At 39.7% G+C, this 19491-nt stretch overlaps 1 protein-coding gene across 1 annotated transcript; it reads right to left on the reverse strand.

Annotated features, from left to right (window-relative positions):
• Positions 1 to 124: 124 nt before the first annotated feature.
• On the reverse strand, positions 125 to 3571 carry LOC122335153. Its single transcript, XM_043232919.1, has 6 exons — positions 3446 to 3571; positions 2955 to 3007; positions 1961 to 2263; positions 1612 to 1860; positions 1446 to 1511; positions 125 to 1340 (listed from the first exon to the last, which is right to left on the reverse strand). Coding segments are annotated over exons 1-6 (759 nt in total). The 5' UTR covers positions 3448 to 3571; the 3' UTR covers positions 125 to 1254.
• Between the last annotated feature and the right edge of the window lie 15920 nt (positions 3572 to 19491).

Genomic DNA, 19491 nt, shown 5'->3' on the forward strand with positions numbered 1-19491 from the left:
CACACGAAACCCGCGGAGGCAGCTGTTGAGGAGGGTTTTTTCAAATAGCCCTTTCGTGTTTCAGCATCTTTTCCTTTGGTTTCGAAGCTTGTTTCAGAAAAATAAATCAATAAATCCAAGCATCTTGAAATGATTTAGTGGTTTATTTTTTGGTTCATGCACATACATGTAGATTTCAAAGCAGATTTACAATGAATAATCAATTACCCTTACACTTACATGTAGACGCTTTTTTTAACAGTCTTAAGTTTGATTCAACTGAATTTAAGACTAAAGAACCCGTGGAAACCCTGAGTTTGAATTCTTACAGAGAAAAAAGAAACTAGTCTTGCTTTTCTTAATGCATTCTTTCAAAAGCAGATTTACAAAGAATGCAAATACACCAATAGACAAGACGGCAAAAGGAGAAACCAAAGCAGATGAAGACTCAAGTTTATTAAATATGCATTATAAAAGAAAATTAAAATATGTAATTTTTATATTGTGTGTGTGCATGTAATATTCTCTCTCTCGTCCAGTGGGCCTGTGTAGGTCAGGCTGATCAGTCACACTAAAAAAACAGGAAGCGATTAGTCTCAGTACTTCTTCAGGCATTCCTCGTGGTGCTTATGTCCTTCAAGGAGTTGCAGCTGTGACCTATACACATGAGCATGCAGTCTCCATCACAGCGTGGTGTGGTAAGGAGCGCACAAAGACAAATAACAGTCTTTTACTAAGTCACTCAACACTTGAGGGCGCACGGGACCAGCATAGATCTGCATGACACCAGCACCCACTCGAAGCCAGCGAGGCTCTCTCTCTCTCGAGGACCATCCCCGGTCAGATCCAGTGCCTGCGCTCGTCTGGAGGGGTTTAAAAGCGAGATAAACGATCAACGTGAGCAGAGCTATCTGTCCGGGGAGTGCGTGAGGTTCATTAGTGTGGTCCTCGAGAGCCCCCTGCTCCGTTCATTCATGACGGGACAAAAGCAAGAAGTAACAACTGGCAAAAATAGAAAGACGAAATGCGGGGAAGCACGCCTCTTACTTTTCTTTTAGGGTCCAGTCTTCTGTCACAGTGTGGCGTGGGAAGGAGTGCAAAAAAAAACAGTCTTTTAGAAAAATCCACGAATGCAGATCCAGCAAAACGCGGTGCAGTCCAAATGATCATGTTTTGTAAATGAAACATACGCTGCAGAAATATATCCCGTCGGTTCTGAAGGCATAAGTTACGCTAGCTTCACCGCTTGTTCTTTGATATTTTCTATATATTGTATCAATGACATTTTCTATATATGACTAGACATATCATTAAGGCCAGAACTATAGTCAGTCCAACAATAATAATCCAAAACGAAACAGCTAGAAGAGGAAGATGGGAAGAGAACACGTTTTAACATTTCATTTCTTTTCAAGGCTCCCTGTTTAAACATTTTGTAAAGCTCTCCATGCCTTTGATTCACTTACCGCGTCGTCTTGTGTTATCAGGCTTGTCATCATCCGTGTCGTGGCTTTCTCCCTTTGAATCTGATTCTGTATTGAAATATTAGTCACACAGTTCAACATTAATTTGCTTTTTAAAGATTAAAGCTTTGGAAATAACATTTCCAAACATCCGCTGATCTTCTCTCACCCGTGAGTGTCAGTGTGATCAAGATTTCTCCTTCAGAGTCCAGAACTCTGTATGTTCCTGCATCGTTGGCTGTAAACTCTTTAATGGTCAGAGTCCCATCAGCGTCGGTCATCTGATCGCTCTGAGCTCCGCCGACTCTGCTCCAGACCTCTCTCCAACTCCTTCTGTTTCTGGTCAAGTGCACCACTTGATTAGCGTTAGAAAGAACATCCAGTTTCCGCTCCTCGCCGGTTTTCACCGAGATCTCGTCTGAGAACAAACCAAATATCGAATAGAGAACGACTATGATTATGCTGATCGGATGCAATGTTACAGCATGTGAAAGCAGATGCCGATGGTTTGACTTTACCGTGAATATGAAGCTGGTACGCCCACAACCGTCGCTTCAGCTTTTTCTGATCATTTTTGTAAAAGACGTGTAAAAAGTATGTCCCAGCATCACTGAAGCACAGATCCTTGAAGACGATGTCACAGTTTCCCCGTTTCAATACTCGTCCGCTGCATTCTTCCGTCTGACACACAGGGATGTTTTCGGACACATTGTTTAAACTAATATCAGAAATCTTTGTGGCCTCTAATTGACATGGCAGTGTGACATTGTCTCCGTGTTTTCCTGACACCGGTACAGTGCTGGTTCCTACAGGAGGCGTTCCTGCAAACACAGGGGCTTTCAATACAATGCATCAGTGCTGAAAACGCATGCGGCGCTTCTCTTTATTCTCTCTAATCGATTTCATCATTAAATACACTAGGAGAGTTAACGCTAAGCATTTCAGGTCATCAATTATTTTTATTTACGCAGCACTTTTAAAAATGCAGATCGTATCAAAGCCCTGAACAATATCAAGAAGGAGAATAGAGCGATAGTGAACGAGATTAACATTTTTTATTAAATGCAGACGGCGATACAGTCATAGCACGTATTATATAATAATTATGGGCGATAAAAGATATTGATTTAAGGCAAAAAGGTTTCAAAATTTTGTTAGTTATCATATAATCCATGCAGCTAACTATTTCAATGATGCAACGATTGCCGAATAAAGCCTGCTGGATGCACACTATCCCTTACTTAAAATTAAATCATGCACTATTTAGAAACACTACAGTACGAAAAAGAGTGCGTCTAAATGTCAGCTGATTATAATTTCAGTTAAAATGAACCGTTAAGAACTGTTCTTTGTCTTATAACCAAACATTGATCAATAAGAGAGATTAATAAGTCAATGAAATCATATTGTGATGTAAGATGTTGAGAATACTTTATCCGTCCAGAATTTCTCACAATATATCCTGATTTACCAAGAGAAACAGTTGACTAGAATAACTCTTATTACACTCACCGCTCTGATAGATGAAGGTAAACAGCAGCAGAAGAAGATTCAAGTATATGAACCTGTTGAGAACACAGATTATGAGACATATACAGACACACATCACAAAGAGTTTAATACAAAATACTTTTAATAAAATGCTACACGACTGACTTACAGTCTTCAATCTTCAGTTTCAATGTTACTTAAGGATTTACCACATGCAGGCCTCATAAGAAACATCAACTATAATCTGAATCTTGGTTTTGTTCACTGTATAGATGTTTATTAACATGTTTATTGGCCATTCACAATCGTATAAATTCAGTAACATGCTACCAGTGATTCATTTGCTCACAACGAGAAAACTGTGTAAAGCAACCGAATTAATAATTCCACCAATAAAACATCGACATCATCTTATGTTAGCATAATTAGCAGGTTATCAGGAAAACCCTTTTCTTAAACAAAACTGCTGCTATTAAACCACAAAACACACATTAAAAAAGATATAATCTTACATTGTAAACGTCCTGCGCGAATTTCACATTCTGACTGCTTAAAATTCGTAAACTGAAGCACATTTAGTGAAATGTAAATACGATCAAAACCGAAAGTATAATTCCCTCAGTTTCGGTTTTTTTTTTAAAGAGAAATTGACCTGACGGTAAGCCCCTCCCCTCGGACGCAGATGAGCCAATGGCAGTCGAGGAGTTGTTTTAATGGGGTTTATGCTTTAAAAAAGAAAACAAGACGTGTCTGTGGTACTTGTAACACCGATTCCAGGTATCCTGAGAGGATATGCATTATGATTTATTTTATTCAATTTCCTGAATCCGAATAAAACCCAGCGAAATGACCCTAAGCATTCAAGCTCAGTCCAAATGAAGACAAAACGCTAATTTTCTAGGTCTCATACACTCATTAAGGTGTATGTATCTCTGTATCTCTACTTGCATAGTGATTAGAAACCCTCGAGTTATCCACCGTATTTATTTTTGACATGTTATATAAACGTTATATTTAATTCACATTTGGTGGCCTTCTGCGTCCAGAAGTGTGCAAAAAGGTCAGTTGGTTGGAGTCCGAAGGATGATTCTGCCAAATCAGATTGAGCTGCGAGGAGATGTATGATCTAGTTCGCACAGACTGAATAAAAGTGTGTGTGTAGATGTTTGTCCAACCAAAGGGAGCACTGATCATCATAATGATGAGTTAAAAAGAAAAAAAGAAAACATTTGAGGAAAATCTAGTGTGTTTTATGTGATGATGACTGCTCTCTCCTTCCAGCTACTTTAGGGGATCTTCAATCGCGGCCAAAAAAAAATAAAAAATATCAAGCTATATTAATAAATAATAATTTTAAGAATATAGTGTAGTAGAAATATAATAATTCATGGTGTCTTTTAAAATGGTTGATGAATTCAGGCTATCCAAATGGTATCTTAACATGGTAATATATGCAGGTCTAGAGCAATTATATGGAAATTTATCATGAGATCAGCTGACCATGTTCTCACGTTCTCCGTGGGATTATAACTAGTGATGTCTACAGACTGGGCTTGGTCCTCTAGATCATTTATTGATGTGGTTGTTAAACAGAAAAGCGGGTTTTGTTCATCTGATTACATTGTTTATGCTTCTTGTCTCTGGATGAGAAAAGGAGGGTGCTTTCCAGACAGAGAGGCGTGATGGTCCACTTTTTACGACTTTGGTCTGATTTTGTGCTTATTGGGTTAAAAAAAGGTGCATATAAAAAGTGCAGTACTTCAGTCAGAGAATCGCTTCAGACACTCTTCACTGACTCCTGCTTGGTAAGATTATTTATACTCATATCTTTGTCTCCAAATGATTACAATCCCAGTTAAACACACAGGTGATAATATATTCTGGTTGTTATTTTAGAAATGATACAACACTTTGTTAAAACCGGACAAAAAAAGGGCATGATGTTCAAAATTCATATTTAAATTAAAAAAAAAATTTCTAGAGCTTGACATTGAGACTTTTCACATGCTTGTCGTTCTATCATATTTTATATACTTTATATACTTAAATCTTTATATACTTTAACCATATTTAATTTACCGTTTTTAAACCTCATTAATTGTATGTGTCATCTTTCGAATTACATTCTTGCATTTGATCAAACAATTAAATTATATTAAAACACTAAATGGCTATTACAGTTAAATTTAATACTGTGAGATGAAGTTGAGAATAGTTATGCTGTGATCCCCTGAACTATTTTCATAGGGAAAAATCTGTCCATTTAATACTCATATTCCTCCTATTAATAAAGTCTTTATTATACAGATATTACTAACTAGTCAGTGTATTCAGTAAGTTTCTTCAGAGGCATAAGGTATTGCAAGTATAACACACAACAATGCAACAATAATGAATTACTCCTAATACTTAAGTACTTTTAAAAGCAAGTACTTCTATACTTTCACTTAAGTAAAATTTACAACTTTCAATTAATGAAGTAATAGTTTAAAAATTTAAAAGCAGTCGTATCTATACTTTCACTTCATGGAGTAATATTTGATCAGTATTATCTATACTTTCACTTAATGGAGTAATATTTGATCAATAGCATCTATAATTTTACTTAATGGAGTAATATTTGATCAGTATTACTATACTTTCACTTAATGGAGTAATATTTGATCAGTAGCATCTATACTTTCATTAAATGGAGTAATATTTAATCAATAGCATCTATACTTTTACTTAATGAAATAATATTTGATCAGTATTACTATACTTTCACTTAATGGAGTAATATTTAATCAATAGCATCTATACTTTCATTTAATGGAGTAATATTTGATCAGCATTACTATACTTTCACTTAATGGAGTAATATTTGATCAGTAGCATCTATACTTTCACTTAATGGAGAAATATTTGATCAGTATTACTATACTTTCACTTAATGGAGTAATATTTGATCAGTATTATCTATACTTTCACTTAATGGAGTAATATTTGATCAGTATTACTATACTTTCACTTAATGGAGAAATATTTGATCAGTATTACTATACTTTCACTTAATGGAGTAATATTTGATCAGTATTATCTATACTTTCACTTAATGGAGTAATATTTGATCAGTATTACTATACTTTCACTTAATGGAGAAATATTTGATCAGTATTACTATACTTTCACTTAATGGAGTAATATTTGATCAGTATTACTATACTTTCACTTAATGGAGTAATATTTAATCAATAGCATCTATACTTTCATTTAATGGAGTAATATTTGATCAGCATTACTATACTTTCACTTAATGGAGTAATATTTGATCAGTAGCATCTATACTTTCACTTAATGGGGAAATATTTGATCAGTATTACTATACTTTCACTTAGTGGAGTAATATTTGATGAGTAGCATTTATACTTTTACTTAACGGAGTAATATTTGATCAGTAGTATCTATACTTTCATTTAATGGAGTAATATTTGATCAGTAGGATTCATAATTTTACTTAATGGAGTAATATTTGATGAGTAGCATCTATACTTTTACTAATTGGAGTAATATTTGATCAGTAGCATTTATAATTTTACTTAATGGAGTAATATTTGATATTTAATATCTGTACTTTTACTCAAGTGATGGACTTGTGCACTTTGTCCGACTCTGAAAATGGCTCTTTATTGTGTACATGCTAGTTTATTGAAACGCTAACGTAATGCTACATTCTAAACAGCTTAGATACAACATAAATGTTTTTCTAATGCGAAAAAAGGGGGGAAAAAATCTAGTCAGAAGGTGGTTGAACCCACGTCTTGGTGAACCCATAGCCTACGTTTTACCCCGCACCGCTGGATCTGATAACTGACCTTTGTAATGATGATCTCAGTCACACATTAGGAGTGGAGTGTAAATTATTGTAAAAATAACCACGACCAGTAAAGCGGGCTACGTGCAGTCCGATAAATACAATACAAGACTATCTAAAATATGTTGTCTATGAAAATAAAGTTATTCAGTTTTTATATGAAAATGGCTACCTGTTCTTTTAAGGAATTAAAAATAACCTAATTTTGGAGTTTGATGCTGAACGGTTTGAAATAGTGACAGTAAATACACAGGACTAAACAACAAATTGCTTTAACAGATTTTTTTCACTGTGTTTAAGCAAAACACTACAACATAGTAGCTGCAAAGTTCAAAAAGCATGCAAGTTGAGAAAAAAATGTTCGTTATTATCAGTGAATGTGCATTAATATTGAACTAAACCTTCCGAAACATTGACCTTTCTTCTTCATGTTAGTCATCATGCCTGTGGATAGGACAAAAAGGTAAGCAGTCTAATTGTCCCAACCTTCTAGCTGCGTTTTATTCATTAGGCTTTAAAACGGAAATCTATGCACGTAGAAAGTCTACGTCTGTCCGGTTACTTAATCATTTTCTCAAACAGACAAATGCAACCTGGGATGGTGAAGATCCGTGAGTTCAACAAAGAGAACCTGAAAACATGTGGCTTCCGCTTAATTTGTCATGTAATGCAAGAATTTAATAAAGAGCAAGAAAAACTGAGAACATATGTTACTGAGGTATGCACACACACACACACACACACACACACACACACACAAACATATACAAATGAATGCAAGACAGCCTATATTTACCCCATAGAAATCGTTATGATATGTTTCATAGCCTACGTCTTACACTAAAAACATAATAATTATATAATCATGTTTTTTTCAAGATTCTCCACAGCATCTTCTTTTTAGGGATAATTCATAAACACGGTCTTACTCCTGAAGATATTTTACCTGCACAGATTGCAGAGATTGTAAGAGAGGAATTTCCAGAGCCGTTTGACAAATACAACAGTCATTTACCAAAACGGACGCCTTTCTCGATATTGTTAGACATAGTAAGAATCATTTTAGGTTACGTGTTCATTTGAATAGTTCTGACTCGCTGTATATTAAGTGATGACTCACAAATTTACATTTGACTGTTTTTAGATGAAGCTTAAATTTGGCACAAAAGAGAAGATCATGAAGGAGCTTTGCGGTCTGATGAAAGAGCTGAGGTTTCCTTATCCTCTGGACAAACCAGCAAACAAAAGCCAGCGCTACTACACACTGGAATCCACCGTCATTTGCGTGTGCTCCAGTGAACCCAACTCATCGCAGGAATATTTTGGCGCTTCTCTGGGTTGCAGGACAGAAAAGGCCAAAAGCATTATGATATATTCCTCGTGTATAAATACGTGGCATGAGTACGTGTCATATGCAGTGATGGCATTTGAGCATCAATCAGAAGGACGGTTACGGTTTCACGAGTCCATGCAATGCCAGGCATACATCAGGGACTGGAAAAACAACCTCTACAAGGAAAGAGCGCCATGTATGAACTGTACGCTTCTTTTCAGTCTGCCAGGAGGAACAGAACAAACACATTATCCTTATGGCAATTGTGCAGAGACAGAGAGCTTGAGCAAACTCCTGCTCCACGATCAGTTCACGCGAGACAATACAGAAATCGTGAATTACACAACTGACAAAATGAATGTGTTAAAAGACAAAACTAGAGAACGTTTACGAGGGAAGCTTGCTTCCATACCTTCGCTGAGCAATTTATATATAAATAATTTCCTATGGTTTTAACCAACGCACATTTTAAAAAGGGGCCTTACCATAATTTGCCATTGCTTATCGTGCTTTTTATCACATTTTGTAACCTTAATATTCATTAGATTCCACAAATGGCACACCATTTTTGTATTGCATTATGTATTTTAACAGTGTTATTCAGCGAAACCGTAATTAAACGATATACCATATATTGCCTTGTGGTTTTTATATAATATATTTTCATGGACGTCATGGAAACTGGAAAATTAAGCAATTTTATTTGCATTCCATACCAAAAAAATGGCCTATAATAACAGTCAGAAATGTAGTAGTTTAGGCTAATAATATATTAATACCAGAATTTGTTAGGCAAACTTATATTTGAGTGAAAAAAATAAGAAAAGGAAGAGAAAGAAAAAACTCTCATTGGGTCTCATTTGCTAATAATTGCGTGTAATAACGTGTATGTCTGTAAGTCTATTTCAAATAATCTACCATCCTGTAAATTCTAGGGGTCTGTTTTGATGGATATTTAATTTTGAATAGTTGCTATATAAACATATTGCATGTCTAGTTGAAAAATGAAAGAAGAACAATGGAAACATGACAATAAGAACTAAATGAGATGAATTGATTGTTTACAATTTTTACATTTACAATTATTATTGTACCCTAGGACGTTAACATTAAGAAGACTTCAGTTTTGAAAACCTCAATGTCAACCATGACAACCAAGTAAGTATAGAATTGTGCCATCAATTTAATTCTAGAAACAAAAGATTGGACGCATGACCCCTTGCATTAATTAATTCATTTATTTAATCATTTATTTTTGCTATGAGTGTCCATTTACATGTTCATATACAGTATGTAATAAAATAAATTGTATTTAATATTTCTAGTAAAAACATATTTTCACATATGGCCACAACACTAACTATAACACACTATGAACCAAATCTAAAAAATATAACATTTTATACTTCTACACATCATAGTAATATTGAATTCAAATATGACTGTTGAAAATGTCATCCCACTCTTTAGATCTCCAGAAAAAATCAAGGAGGAATTTCTGTCATTCACTGAAAAAGGTAAAAAAGGTTAAAAATGTTTTCACAATGAATTTGCCGATGTCATGAACAGCACCTCTGTGGCTCTCTCCGACCACCACCGAGGGAGCTCTCACCGGAATACTAATCGCTAAAGACTACATTTCCCACAACCCCGTACCTTGGGCTGATTACAGCCACCAGGTGTTCCGCATCATCCAGCCTTTATAATGGACCCTCTCACGTTCATTCATCGCGAAGTCTTGTTTGTGTTTACTGCTATTCTGAGCGCTTATTCCGTGTTTGTTTTCCTGTTGCCGACCTGTGCCTTGTTACTCTTGTGATTGATATCTGCCTGCCTTTTGACCTACTGCCTGTTATCGTTTACGTCTCTTGGATTTCCTCGTGTATTATCGCTTTGCTCCTGTTTGACCCTGCCTGCCCGACCACGATTAAAGCTCAATCGCAAATGGATCCCCACGCCTCTGATGTATCATTACAGAAGACTTCGCCACAAACGGATCCAGCGGAAATGTATCTTCTGATGTCTGAAGTCTCGTCTCAAGCGACCACTATCGCCGCACATCAGCAACAGCTGCACAAGCTCACCACGCTGACGGAGGAGCTAGTGAGGTCGATTCAGGTGCTAACCCTCACGACCACCAATCCAACCCAGCACACCGCCCCATCTGCCCAGCCCACGCAACCAGTCATGACGCCGCCTCACCCTAACCTTAATCCGCCTCTCAGTCTACCTGACAAATTCGGCGGGTCAGCCCCAAATGTAAGGGATTTTTATTACAATGCTCCTTGTTCATTCACCAGCAACCGGGTTTATACCCCACAGATGACAGCAAGGTTTCCCTGATCTGTTCCTTGCTCACCGGGAAAGCGCTCGATTGGGCCACAGCTACTTGGGAGGCGCGCCGTATGTCTTTCCCCTCATTTAATGATTTCCTGCGTGAATTCAGGAGGTTTTGAGCATGTAGCCGGAGAAAAGAACCAGGGGAACAGCTGCTCGCCTTATCACAAGGTACCGACACAGCTGCGGATTACACGCTCAACTTCCGCACGCTTGCCGCTCAGTCAGGCTGGGGGGAGTCGCCACTCAAGCTTATGTATCGGAGGGGTTTGAACACCGAGCTCCAAGCAGAACTGGCGTGTCGTGACGAGGGCAAATCTCTGGAGAATTCATGGAGATCACCATAAAATTGGACAATGTTCTCAGAGCACGCCGTGGCAAGTACCCGAGTCCCTCTTTCTCACATCCTGGCCATTCACCAGCACCGGAGCCCATGCAGATCAGCTCAACTCACCTTGATCCGGAGGAGAGAGAGAGAGAGTTCGGGAACGCTTATGTCTCTATTGTGGTCTAGCCGGTCATTTTCGAGCTCACTGCCCAACACGCCCTCAGCGCCAGCGCCAACAACCCGCTTTCGGTAAGACCGTACACTCATCCAGACTCCTTTGAAATCGAGGTTCTGTTAAAAGTAAAGTCGACATGGATTTCTGCAACAGCTCTCATCGATTCAGGAGCGGCTGGTAATTTTATTGATAAAGCCTTCGCGGACTCTAACAAGATCCCTCTCGTTCCCTGTGTACCCCATGTCGCAGTGGCGGCGGTAGATGGACGGCCAGTCGGATCTGGAACTATTTCTTCCGTCACCCAACCTCTAACGCTGCAAGCAAGCCCCCTTCATTCGGAATCCATACGCCTGTTCGTAATTCACTCTCCCAAGCATCACCTCATCCTCGGACTACCCTGGCTCGAGATTCACAACCCCACTATATCATGGATAAATCGTCAAATAACACACTGGTCAACTAACTGCCACAACCACTGTCTTAAAGCCCCAGTGCACCGGTCCCCTTCTAAACCGCTTCCTGCTGAAGAGGAGGTCATCAATGCATCTGAACTCCCTGCTGAATATCAAGATTTAACCCTTGCTTTTAGCGAAAGGGGAGCAACTCAATTACCACCTCACCGTCCATACGATTGTGCCATCGACCTCATGCCGGGTCGCTTCCCTCAACGCGGTCGCGTCTTTCCCCTCTCACAACCCGAATCAGAGGCGATGAGATCCTACATTGAGGAGGAGTTGGCAAAGGGATTCATCCGACCCTCTACGTCACCAGCGTCGGCGGGGTTTTTCTTCGTCAAGAAGAAGGATGGAAGCCTTCGGCCTTGCATCGATTACCGCAGTCTGAACGAGGTAACTGTCAAATACCGTTATCCGCTGCCTCTCGTACCAGCCTCCTTAGAGCAACTCCGTAAGGCTAAGTTTTTTACTAAATTGGACCTCAGAAACGCATATAACCTGATCCGCATCAGGAAGGAGAGATCGAATGGAAGACTGCCTTCTCCACTACATCTGGGCACTATGAGTATCTTGTTATGCCGTTCGGGCTCGCAAACAGTCCTTCTGTCTTTCAGGCTTTCGTAAACGAGGTATTTAGAGACATGTTGCACCAATTTCTCATTGTCTATATGGATGACATCCTTGTGTACTCTGACAACTTCGAGTCTCATGTTACCCACGTCAGAACAGTTCTTCAACGCTTGATCGACAATCAACTGTACGCCAAGCTCCAGAAATGTGAATTCCATAGGACCCAAGTGGCTTATCTGGGGTACATCATCAGTTCTGACGGGGTGACGATGGACGAACACAAGGTCAAGGCAGTCGTGGAGTGGCCGCGCCCCTCTACAGTCAAGGAATTACAGCGTTTCCTGGGGTTCTCTAATTTTTATCGCAGATTTATCCGCAACTTCAGTATCATTGCCGCGCCACTCACCTCTCTGGTTAAAAGAACCTCTCATCGCCTATCGTGGTCACCCGACAGCATCCAGGCATTTGACCAGCTCAAGGAAAGGTTCACGACCGCTCCCATACTCCATCACCCAGACCCCAATCGGGAATTCATAGTCGAGGTAGATGCATCTAATGTGGGCATCGGCGCCATCCTGTCTCAACGTCACGGGCAGCCAGCTAAACTCTTCCCTTGTGCTTACTTCTCCCGCAAGCTTAACCCTGCCGAACGCAACTATGATGTCGGGGATAGAGAGCTCCTTGCCATGAAATCAGCCCTTGAGGAGTGGCGGCACTGGCTAGAGGGAGCCAAACTACCATTCACCATACTCACCGATCACCGAAATCTTGAATATATCCAATCCGCCAAGCGTCTAAACTCAAGACAAGCCAGGTGGTCTTTGTTCTTCTCCCGCTTTGATTTTAAAGTCACTTACCGCCCAGGGTCAAAGAACACCAAAGCGGATGCTTTATCTAGGCAGTTCGAGAGCAGCCCTCAAGAAGTCTCTCATGAACCCATCCTACCGCCAGCCCGCATTATCGCTCCAATCCAGTGGGATATCATGACCGAGATCTCAGAGGCCCAACTTTCCGAACCAGTCCCACCAGCCTGCCCTCCTAACCGGACGTCGTACTTCCCAAGCACTACGTCAGAGAGTTCTGCATTGGATTCACGACACTCCCAGCGCCGGTCATCCAGGCATCACAGCCACCCTGCAGTTAGTTAATAACAGATTCTGGTGGCCCACCATACGTTCAGACACCATCCATTTCGTGCAACAGTGTGAAACCTGTAATATCGTAAAAACCTCCCATCAACGCCCAGCAGGACTTCTACAGCCACTACCCATACCTGAACGACCTTGGTCTCACATAGCTATCGATTTCGTAACGGATCTGCCTATCTCCAACTCCTTTACCACGGTACTCACGGTCGTGGATCGGTTCTCCAAGGCATGCAGATTTATACCCTTGCCCAAACTACCCACAGCTTGGGAAACCGCTGAAGTCCTTCTACAGCAGGTATTTCGCTTTTACGGCTTACCCGAGGATATCGTATCTGATCGCGGCCCACAGTTCACCTCCCGAGTCTGGCAAGCCTTTTGCACGCAACTCAACATAAACGTCAGTCTAACTTCAGGTTATCATCCTCAATCCAACGGACAAGCCGAACGTTTAAATCAAGAACTGTCACAATTTCTCAGAACGTACTGCCACGACAACCAACAAGACTGGAGTCGCTATTTAGTCTGGGCTGAGTATGCCCAGAATTCCCTCAGGAAACAATCCACTGGACTAACTCCCTTCCAATGCGTTCTGGGCTATCAACCGCCTTTGTTTCCTTGGTCCGGAGAACCCTCAGCACTGCCCGCAGTCAACGCATGGTTACAAAGAAGTGAGGAAGTCTGGAATACCGCCCACGTCCATCTCAGAGGAGCTGTCAGAAGGTTCCAAGCTCAGGCTGATCGTCATCGCCGAGATGCACCCGAGTACTTACCTGGTGACTGGGTTTGGCTATCAACCCGAGATCTCCGCCTCCGATTACCCTGCAAGAAACTGAGTCCAAGGTACGTGGGTCCTTCAAAATCATCAAGCAAGTTACACCAGTTTCATATCGTCTTGACCTACCTGCTAATTATCGCATTGCCTCTACTTTCCATGTCTCACTGCTTAAACCCGCCGGTGGTCCGGGAGGAGAGAGGGACCAGGAAGAGGTTGCTACCAACGACGCCTCCCTTGATCATCGACGGCGAGGAGGCCTACCAGGTTCGAGAAATCCTGGACTCTCGACGCCGAGGCAGAGAACTTCAATACCTCATCGACTGGGAAGGCTATGGACCCGAGGAGAGGTCTTGGATACCTGCTCGAGACATTCTCGACCCCACTCTCACTGCCACCTTTCACCATGACCATCCCGACAAACCTGCTCCCAGACCCGTGGAAGACCTCGGCGTCGAGTCACTCCTCGCCTCGGAGCCGCTCGCAGGGGGCTCTGTCATGAACAGCACCTCTGTGGCTCTCTCCGACCACCACCGGAGGGAGCTCTCACCGAATACTAATCGCTAAAGACTACATTTCCCACAACCCCGTACCTTGGGCTGATTACAGCCACCAGGTGTTCCGCATCATCCAGCCTTTATAATGGACCCTCTCACGCTCATTCATCGCGAAGTCTTGTTTGTGTTTACTGCTATTCTGAGCGTTTATTCCCGTGTTTGTTTTCCTGTTGCCGACCTGTGCCTTGTTACTCTTGTGATTGATATCTGCCTGCCTTTTGACCTACTGCCTGTTATCGTTTACGTCTCTTGGATTTCCTCGTGTATTATCGTTTGCTCCTGTTTGACCCTGCCTGCCCGACCACGATTAAAGCTCAATCGCAAATGGATCCCCACGTCTCTGATGTATCATTACAGCCGACATGCCTTATGTCTCAGCAGCACAGTTTTTCTTTGAAAGACTGAGCTGAATTGAAATAAGTGAAAGAAAATTAGCGTTGAGTTCATCTAATCTATAAGGAAGAAAATTCAAATGCATTCAAGTGTTTGAGATGGCTGCCTGTAACAAAAAGATGGTTGTGATCACGAGCTTCAGTGTTTCTAGCTGTGATAGATAGTCTACTGTAATAGATAGACGTCCAAACTGCGTCAAAGAAAGAATCGTCTGCTGACTGATGTTTCGGAGACTAGCATTTTGTGTTAATGGAACTGTTTGGAGCGTGTGTGCAAATACTGAACATCTGGACCAGCATCAAGATCTGTGATATTCACACAACATCTCTACAGTATCACTGTAAAACCGAGAGATTCCAAAACACGGCAGCATCCATAAGATTGGACACTTGGATATGTGAGTTTCTCCAAAAACATATTTGCTCTTGTTCAACTTTCTGTGGAATCAAATGGCTCCAGGGACCGTTACTGTAGACCGGACATCCAAAGCACAAAAAGCGTCATAATCAATCGTCAATTGATCATTTTCCCATATTTTCTCAAACATGCTGTTCAGTGGGATTTGTCAATTGGTTCAATCAATTATTAATAAGCAAAAAAGAAAAGATGAATCTGACATTGGCCGTCTCTAGTCAAGAGCAAGCAGGATCTGTCATCGTTCAGTAAAAAAGCGTTATGAAAGCAGCTCGCAGATGAATCCACCGGCGGATTCTCCATCCTCATCGTCATACAGTTTCCTGGTCTTCATTTTAATGATGCTGTCCCTCAACACAACTAAAGATTTTCCATTGATGGAGAATTCAGATCCTCAATTTGTGAAGATCACAGACACCGCATTCTGATATTGCTCAGATTGTGCATATAGAGACGAAGAAGCTCAGAAAATCCCTTCCTGGTGTTTAGTGATCACTGATACGAGACGTTGAGGATGACAAGAGTATTTTTGTGAGACGTGCCAAAGTCAGGACTCAACACAACTAGCGTGCAATGTTTAATTAACTTCATCTAACACAGCATTTCCCTGCTAGACATTTGTTTTTGACATTATTTTTGTACAAAAATAAATACACTTATCACTGTCTACAATATAAATCTGTATAGACATATCTACCTGCATGTTATTGTTCTTTATTTCTATTCGAATCTATTAGTACTTCTACTAATAGTAATTAAATTGTGCTTCAGATCCAGTGGACCTCCGTGGAATAGCAGATTTCGTGAAGCTTCACTGCAACTCAACAGTTCCTCTTCTGAAACCAAGAGGTTGTGTTCTGAGAATCTGTGGCCTGGAGGAAACCGTGTTTGAAGGGGATGAAGAAGAGCTTGAAGCCTGGAAAGATTATTACCTGCCAGAAAGGATGGAAATGGAGGTGATCGGTGTCATCGATGACTTCCCGTGTGACGCCTTCGGTCTGCAGTTGGTGCTTTTGTTGGGTGAAGATGGAAGGGTCTTTGCCTGTGAAGATGAGCTTTTGCATCTCGTAGCCAGGAACTTGAGGGACCTGTTCCAGCGTGAGATGGCTTTCCCTGGAATAGAGACCTTCAAGCTTGGAGAGTGTTTCGAAGAGCCGGTGAGGTCACAAACATGCAATCATATACATTTATTCTTCCTTTCACTGAACAATTTTATATTGAGTGGTTTACAGTTGAGACGCACTGTTTGCCAGAGCTTTTCCTGTTTCATTCTACCAACCAGTTGTTTATATTTACGAATCAGGCAAATGACTGATCAGTCACAAACAGATAAAAATAATAAGTGCAGTGACAATCAGCAGCACTGTATTAGATCGCCAAGAAAATTAAACCAATAACAATAAACTTTCCGAAAAACTGATTCCAGACAGCTTTTGATGATTTAATATAGTGACTAAAGATTCAATGTTCATGCTTATTCTTTTGTTTGTTGCACAGACTAGGGAAGACTATCTCAAAATGATGGAAAGCGATGATGTCAAAGAAATGAAGAGATTGCACATGGATTACAGAGAATCTCTGGAGCTCGACTTGATGAAGACTATGAAAGAAATCACACCGAGCCGTAACGTACAGATTTCTCCTTTACGTGTGTTTACTGACGTACATTTAAACAGTATAATGAAAATAACAATAATTGATGAGTTCAACCACCCCTCCTTTTTTGGCAACAGGTTTTTAAACAAAAACAAGTGGTTTGTGAAGAGGTCGCTTCGAGCACAAAACAAAGATTTCAAGAAAATTCATCAATATGCAGTAGCAAGGCAGAAAACAGGAGAGGAGGGGAGACCCCCGTACATGATTTTAAAGTGCTTTTGGTGCGCAGCAACACACAATAAATGCTTTTATTTGCAATTATTTGTTTATTTGTTTGACTAACTACAGTTAACCTTTTTTATTAGGTACAAAAAACAATAACACAATAAAAAAAGGTGTGTAAAACGTCGTTTTAAAATGAAAACTCGTTGGTTTAAACGGGATTTAAGCACTTCACGATACTTCCGGTCTACATTTCCCCCAGTTAATAAGAGGGTCTGCAAATACTTCGGCTGGGCGAACACATCTCATCCGAAAGAATGCAGATCATAGTTTTTTTCACGCATCTAGTCAAAACAAGTCACCTTTATTTAAGATGTGATTTCAGTTAACCCATCCAAGTGCACACACACACACACACACACACACACACACGCACACACACACACACACACACACACACACACACACACACACACACACACACACACACACACACACACACACACACACACACACACACACACACACACACACACACACACACACACACACACACACACACACACACACACACACACACACACACACACACACACACACACACACACACACACACACACACACACACACACACACACACACACACACACACACACACACACACACACACACACACACACACTCACACACACACACACACACACACACACACACACACACACGCACACACGCACACACACACAAGACAGTAATGTCTTCATTGTCCAGCTCAGTTTCGGTTTAAACATATATTTAAAACTAAATGCAAATAGGCAAATTTTCATATGAAATGCACATATTTGCATACAGTATTTTACACCAACAAAACAATGCGACTTAGTAGCGCAATAGAAAAACAAGTAACTTGAACATCAAAAATAGTTATAATTTATAAACAAAAAATGATATTGACCGCTATGATGAAGAACAGCAGCACACTTGAGCCTTTGAACCTGACGAGAACAATACAGACAGCTCTTATGAGACAAATACAGACATTATTGCATTAGCAGTTAGCATTATTGGTCAAATAATAACACAAGCTTTATATTAAAAAACTACTGTAAACGTTCTGCATGAATCTTACTTTCCGCCTGTCTATATTTCTATATTTATATTTTATAACGCTGCGCGTAAAACCAAAACCGAAAGTAAAATTCCCAACAGAAGAGCTTCCCGAATCATTACTGCCCTCTTCTGGTTATTCCTGCAAAAATCCAAAAATGTATCCAAAAATCTCATTTTCATCTGGTTATCCATAGTATTATCATTAAAGCATTCCTGAGCTTTTACACTTATTTGTAGTCTATTAATTTGGCATGTTGTTTTCTCCGGGGAGACTGTTGTAGTGTTGTTTACTTCTGTAAAAATGCTTTGTAGTGCAGTAGTAGTAGTAGTCGTTGCGTATATTAAAATCTGGTTCGTTCCAGGAAATCGGCGCTCTTTGAGTCCCTATATAATAAATTGCATAAACTTCATGCAACAGCAAATAAATTTGCAGTTTAAAGACAGAACAATACTATGTACGCCTTAATCAATATTACATAAAGAAATCTATGAAATATCATTTTAAATTGTAATTAATTTAAATAGTATTTATGCTTTTAAGGGTAAGCTAGACTTTTAAATAGCAAAATCAAAAAAAAGAAAAATCATATAAAAATCTTTTGCCTTTTTTTTTTGCATAAGTATACATTTGCATTTAATTCGATTATATATATTATTATTATTATTATTATTATTATTATTATTATTATTATTATTATTATTATTTTTATTTTATTTTATTTTATTTTATTTTTTAAACTTATATTTATCCAACTTTTCCAACTGTTAAAGGCACAGATTTACTGGCTTTATTATAAATTATATAGTTCTATAACAGCGTTAAAGTTTTACATACCCCTTGCAAAATCTACACAATGTTAGTTATTTTACCAAAATAAGAGAGATAACAAAAATGCCTTTTATTTTTTTTAACTGTCCCAAATGAGATACTTAGCATGAAAGATGTTCTCATGTGGGCTTTCCTTTTATTTATGCCAAGTGATTTACATTCGGCAGATGTGTATTTTATTCTGTTTATTTCAGCACTTTTAACAGCTGTAAAACATCCAGTCAGATTAAATCAATGTTGTGCCAACCTTTGCATTAAAACTTTTAAGATTTCAGATAAAGATTTGAACAGTTCCCTGTCTCTTGTCACTTCTTATCAGTGGATGAATATTCACATACACTACAGTCCATAACAAATAAAGAAAAAAGTAAGGAAAATCCGAATCTCTGTCTCATACTCCAGTACTGAAGGTGGTGTAAATGCACCTTTAATGTTAGTTCCCAGCCACCATGAAGAGGAAGAAGAAGAA

Source organism: Puntigrus tetrazona, unplaced genomic scaffold, assembly GCF_018831695.1.
Source record: "Puntigrus tetrazona isolate hp1 unplaced genomic scaffold, ASM1883169v1 S000000746, whole genome shotgun sequence".
Taxonomy (NCBI): domain Eukaryota; kingdom Metazoa; phylum Chordata; class Actinopteri; order Cypriniformes; family Cyprinidae; genus Puntigrus; species Puntigrus tetrazona.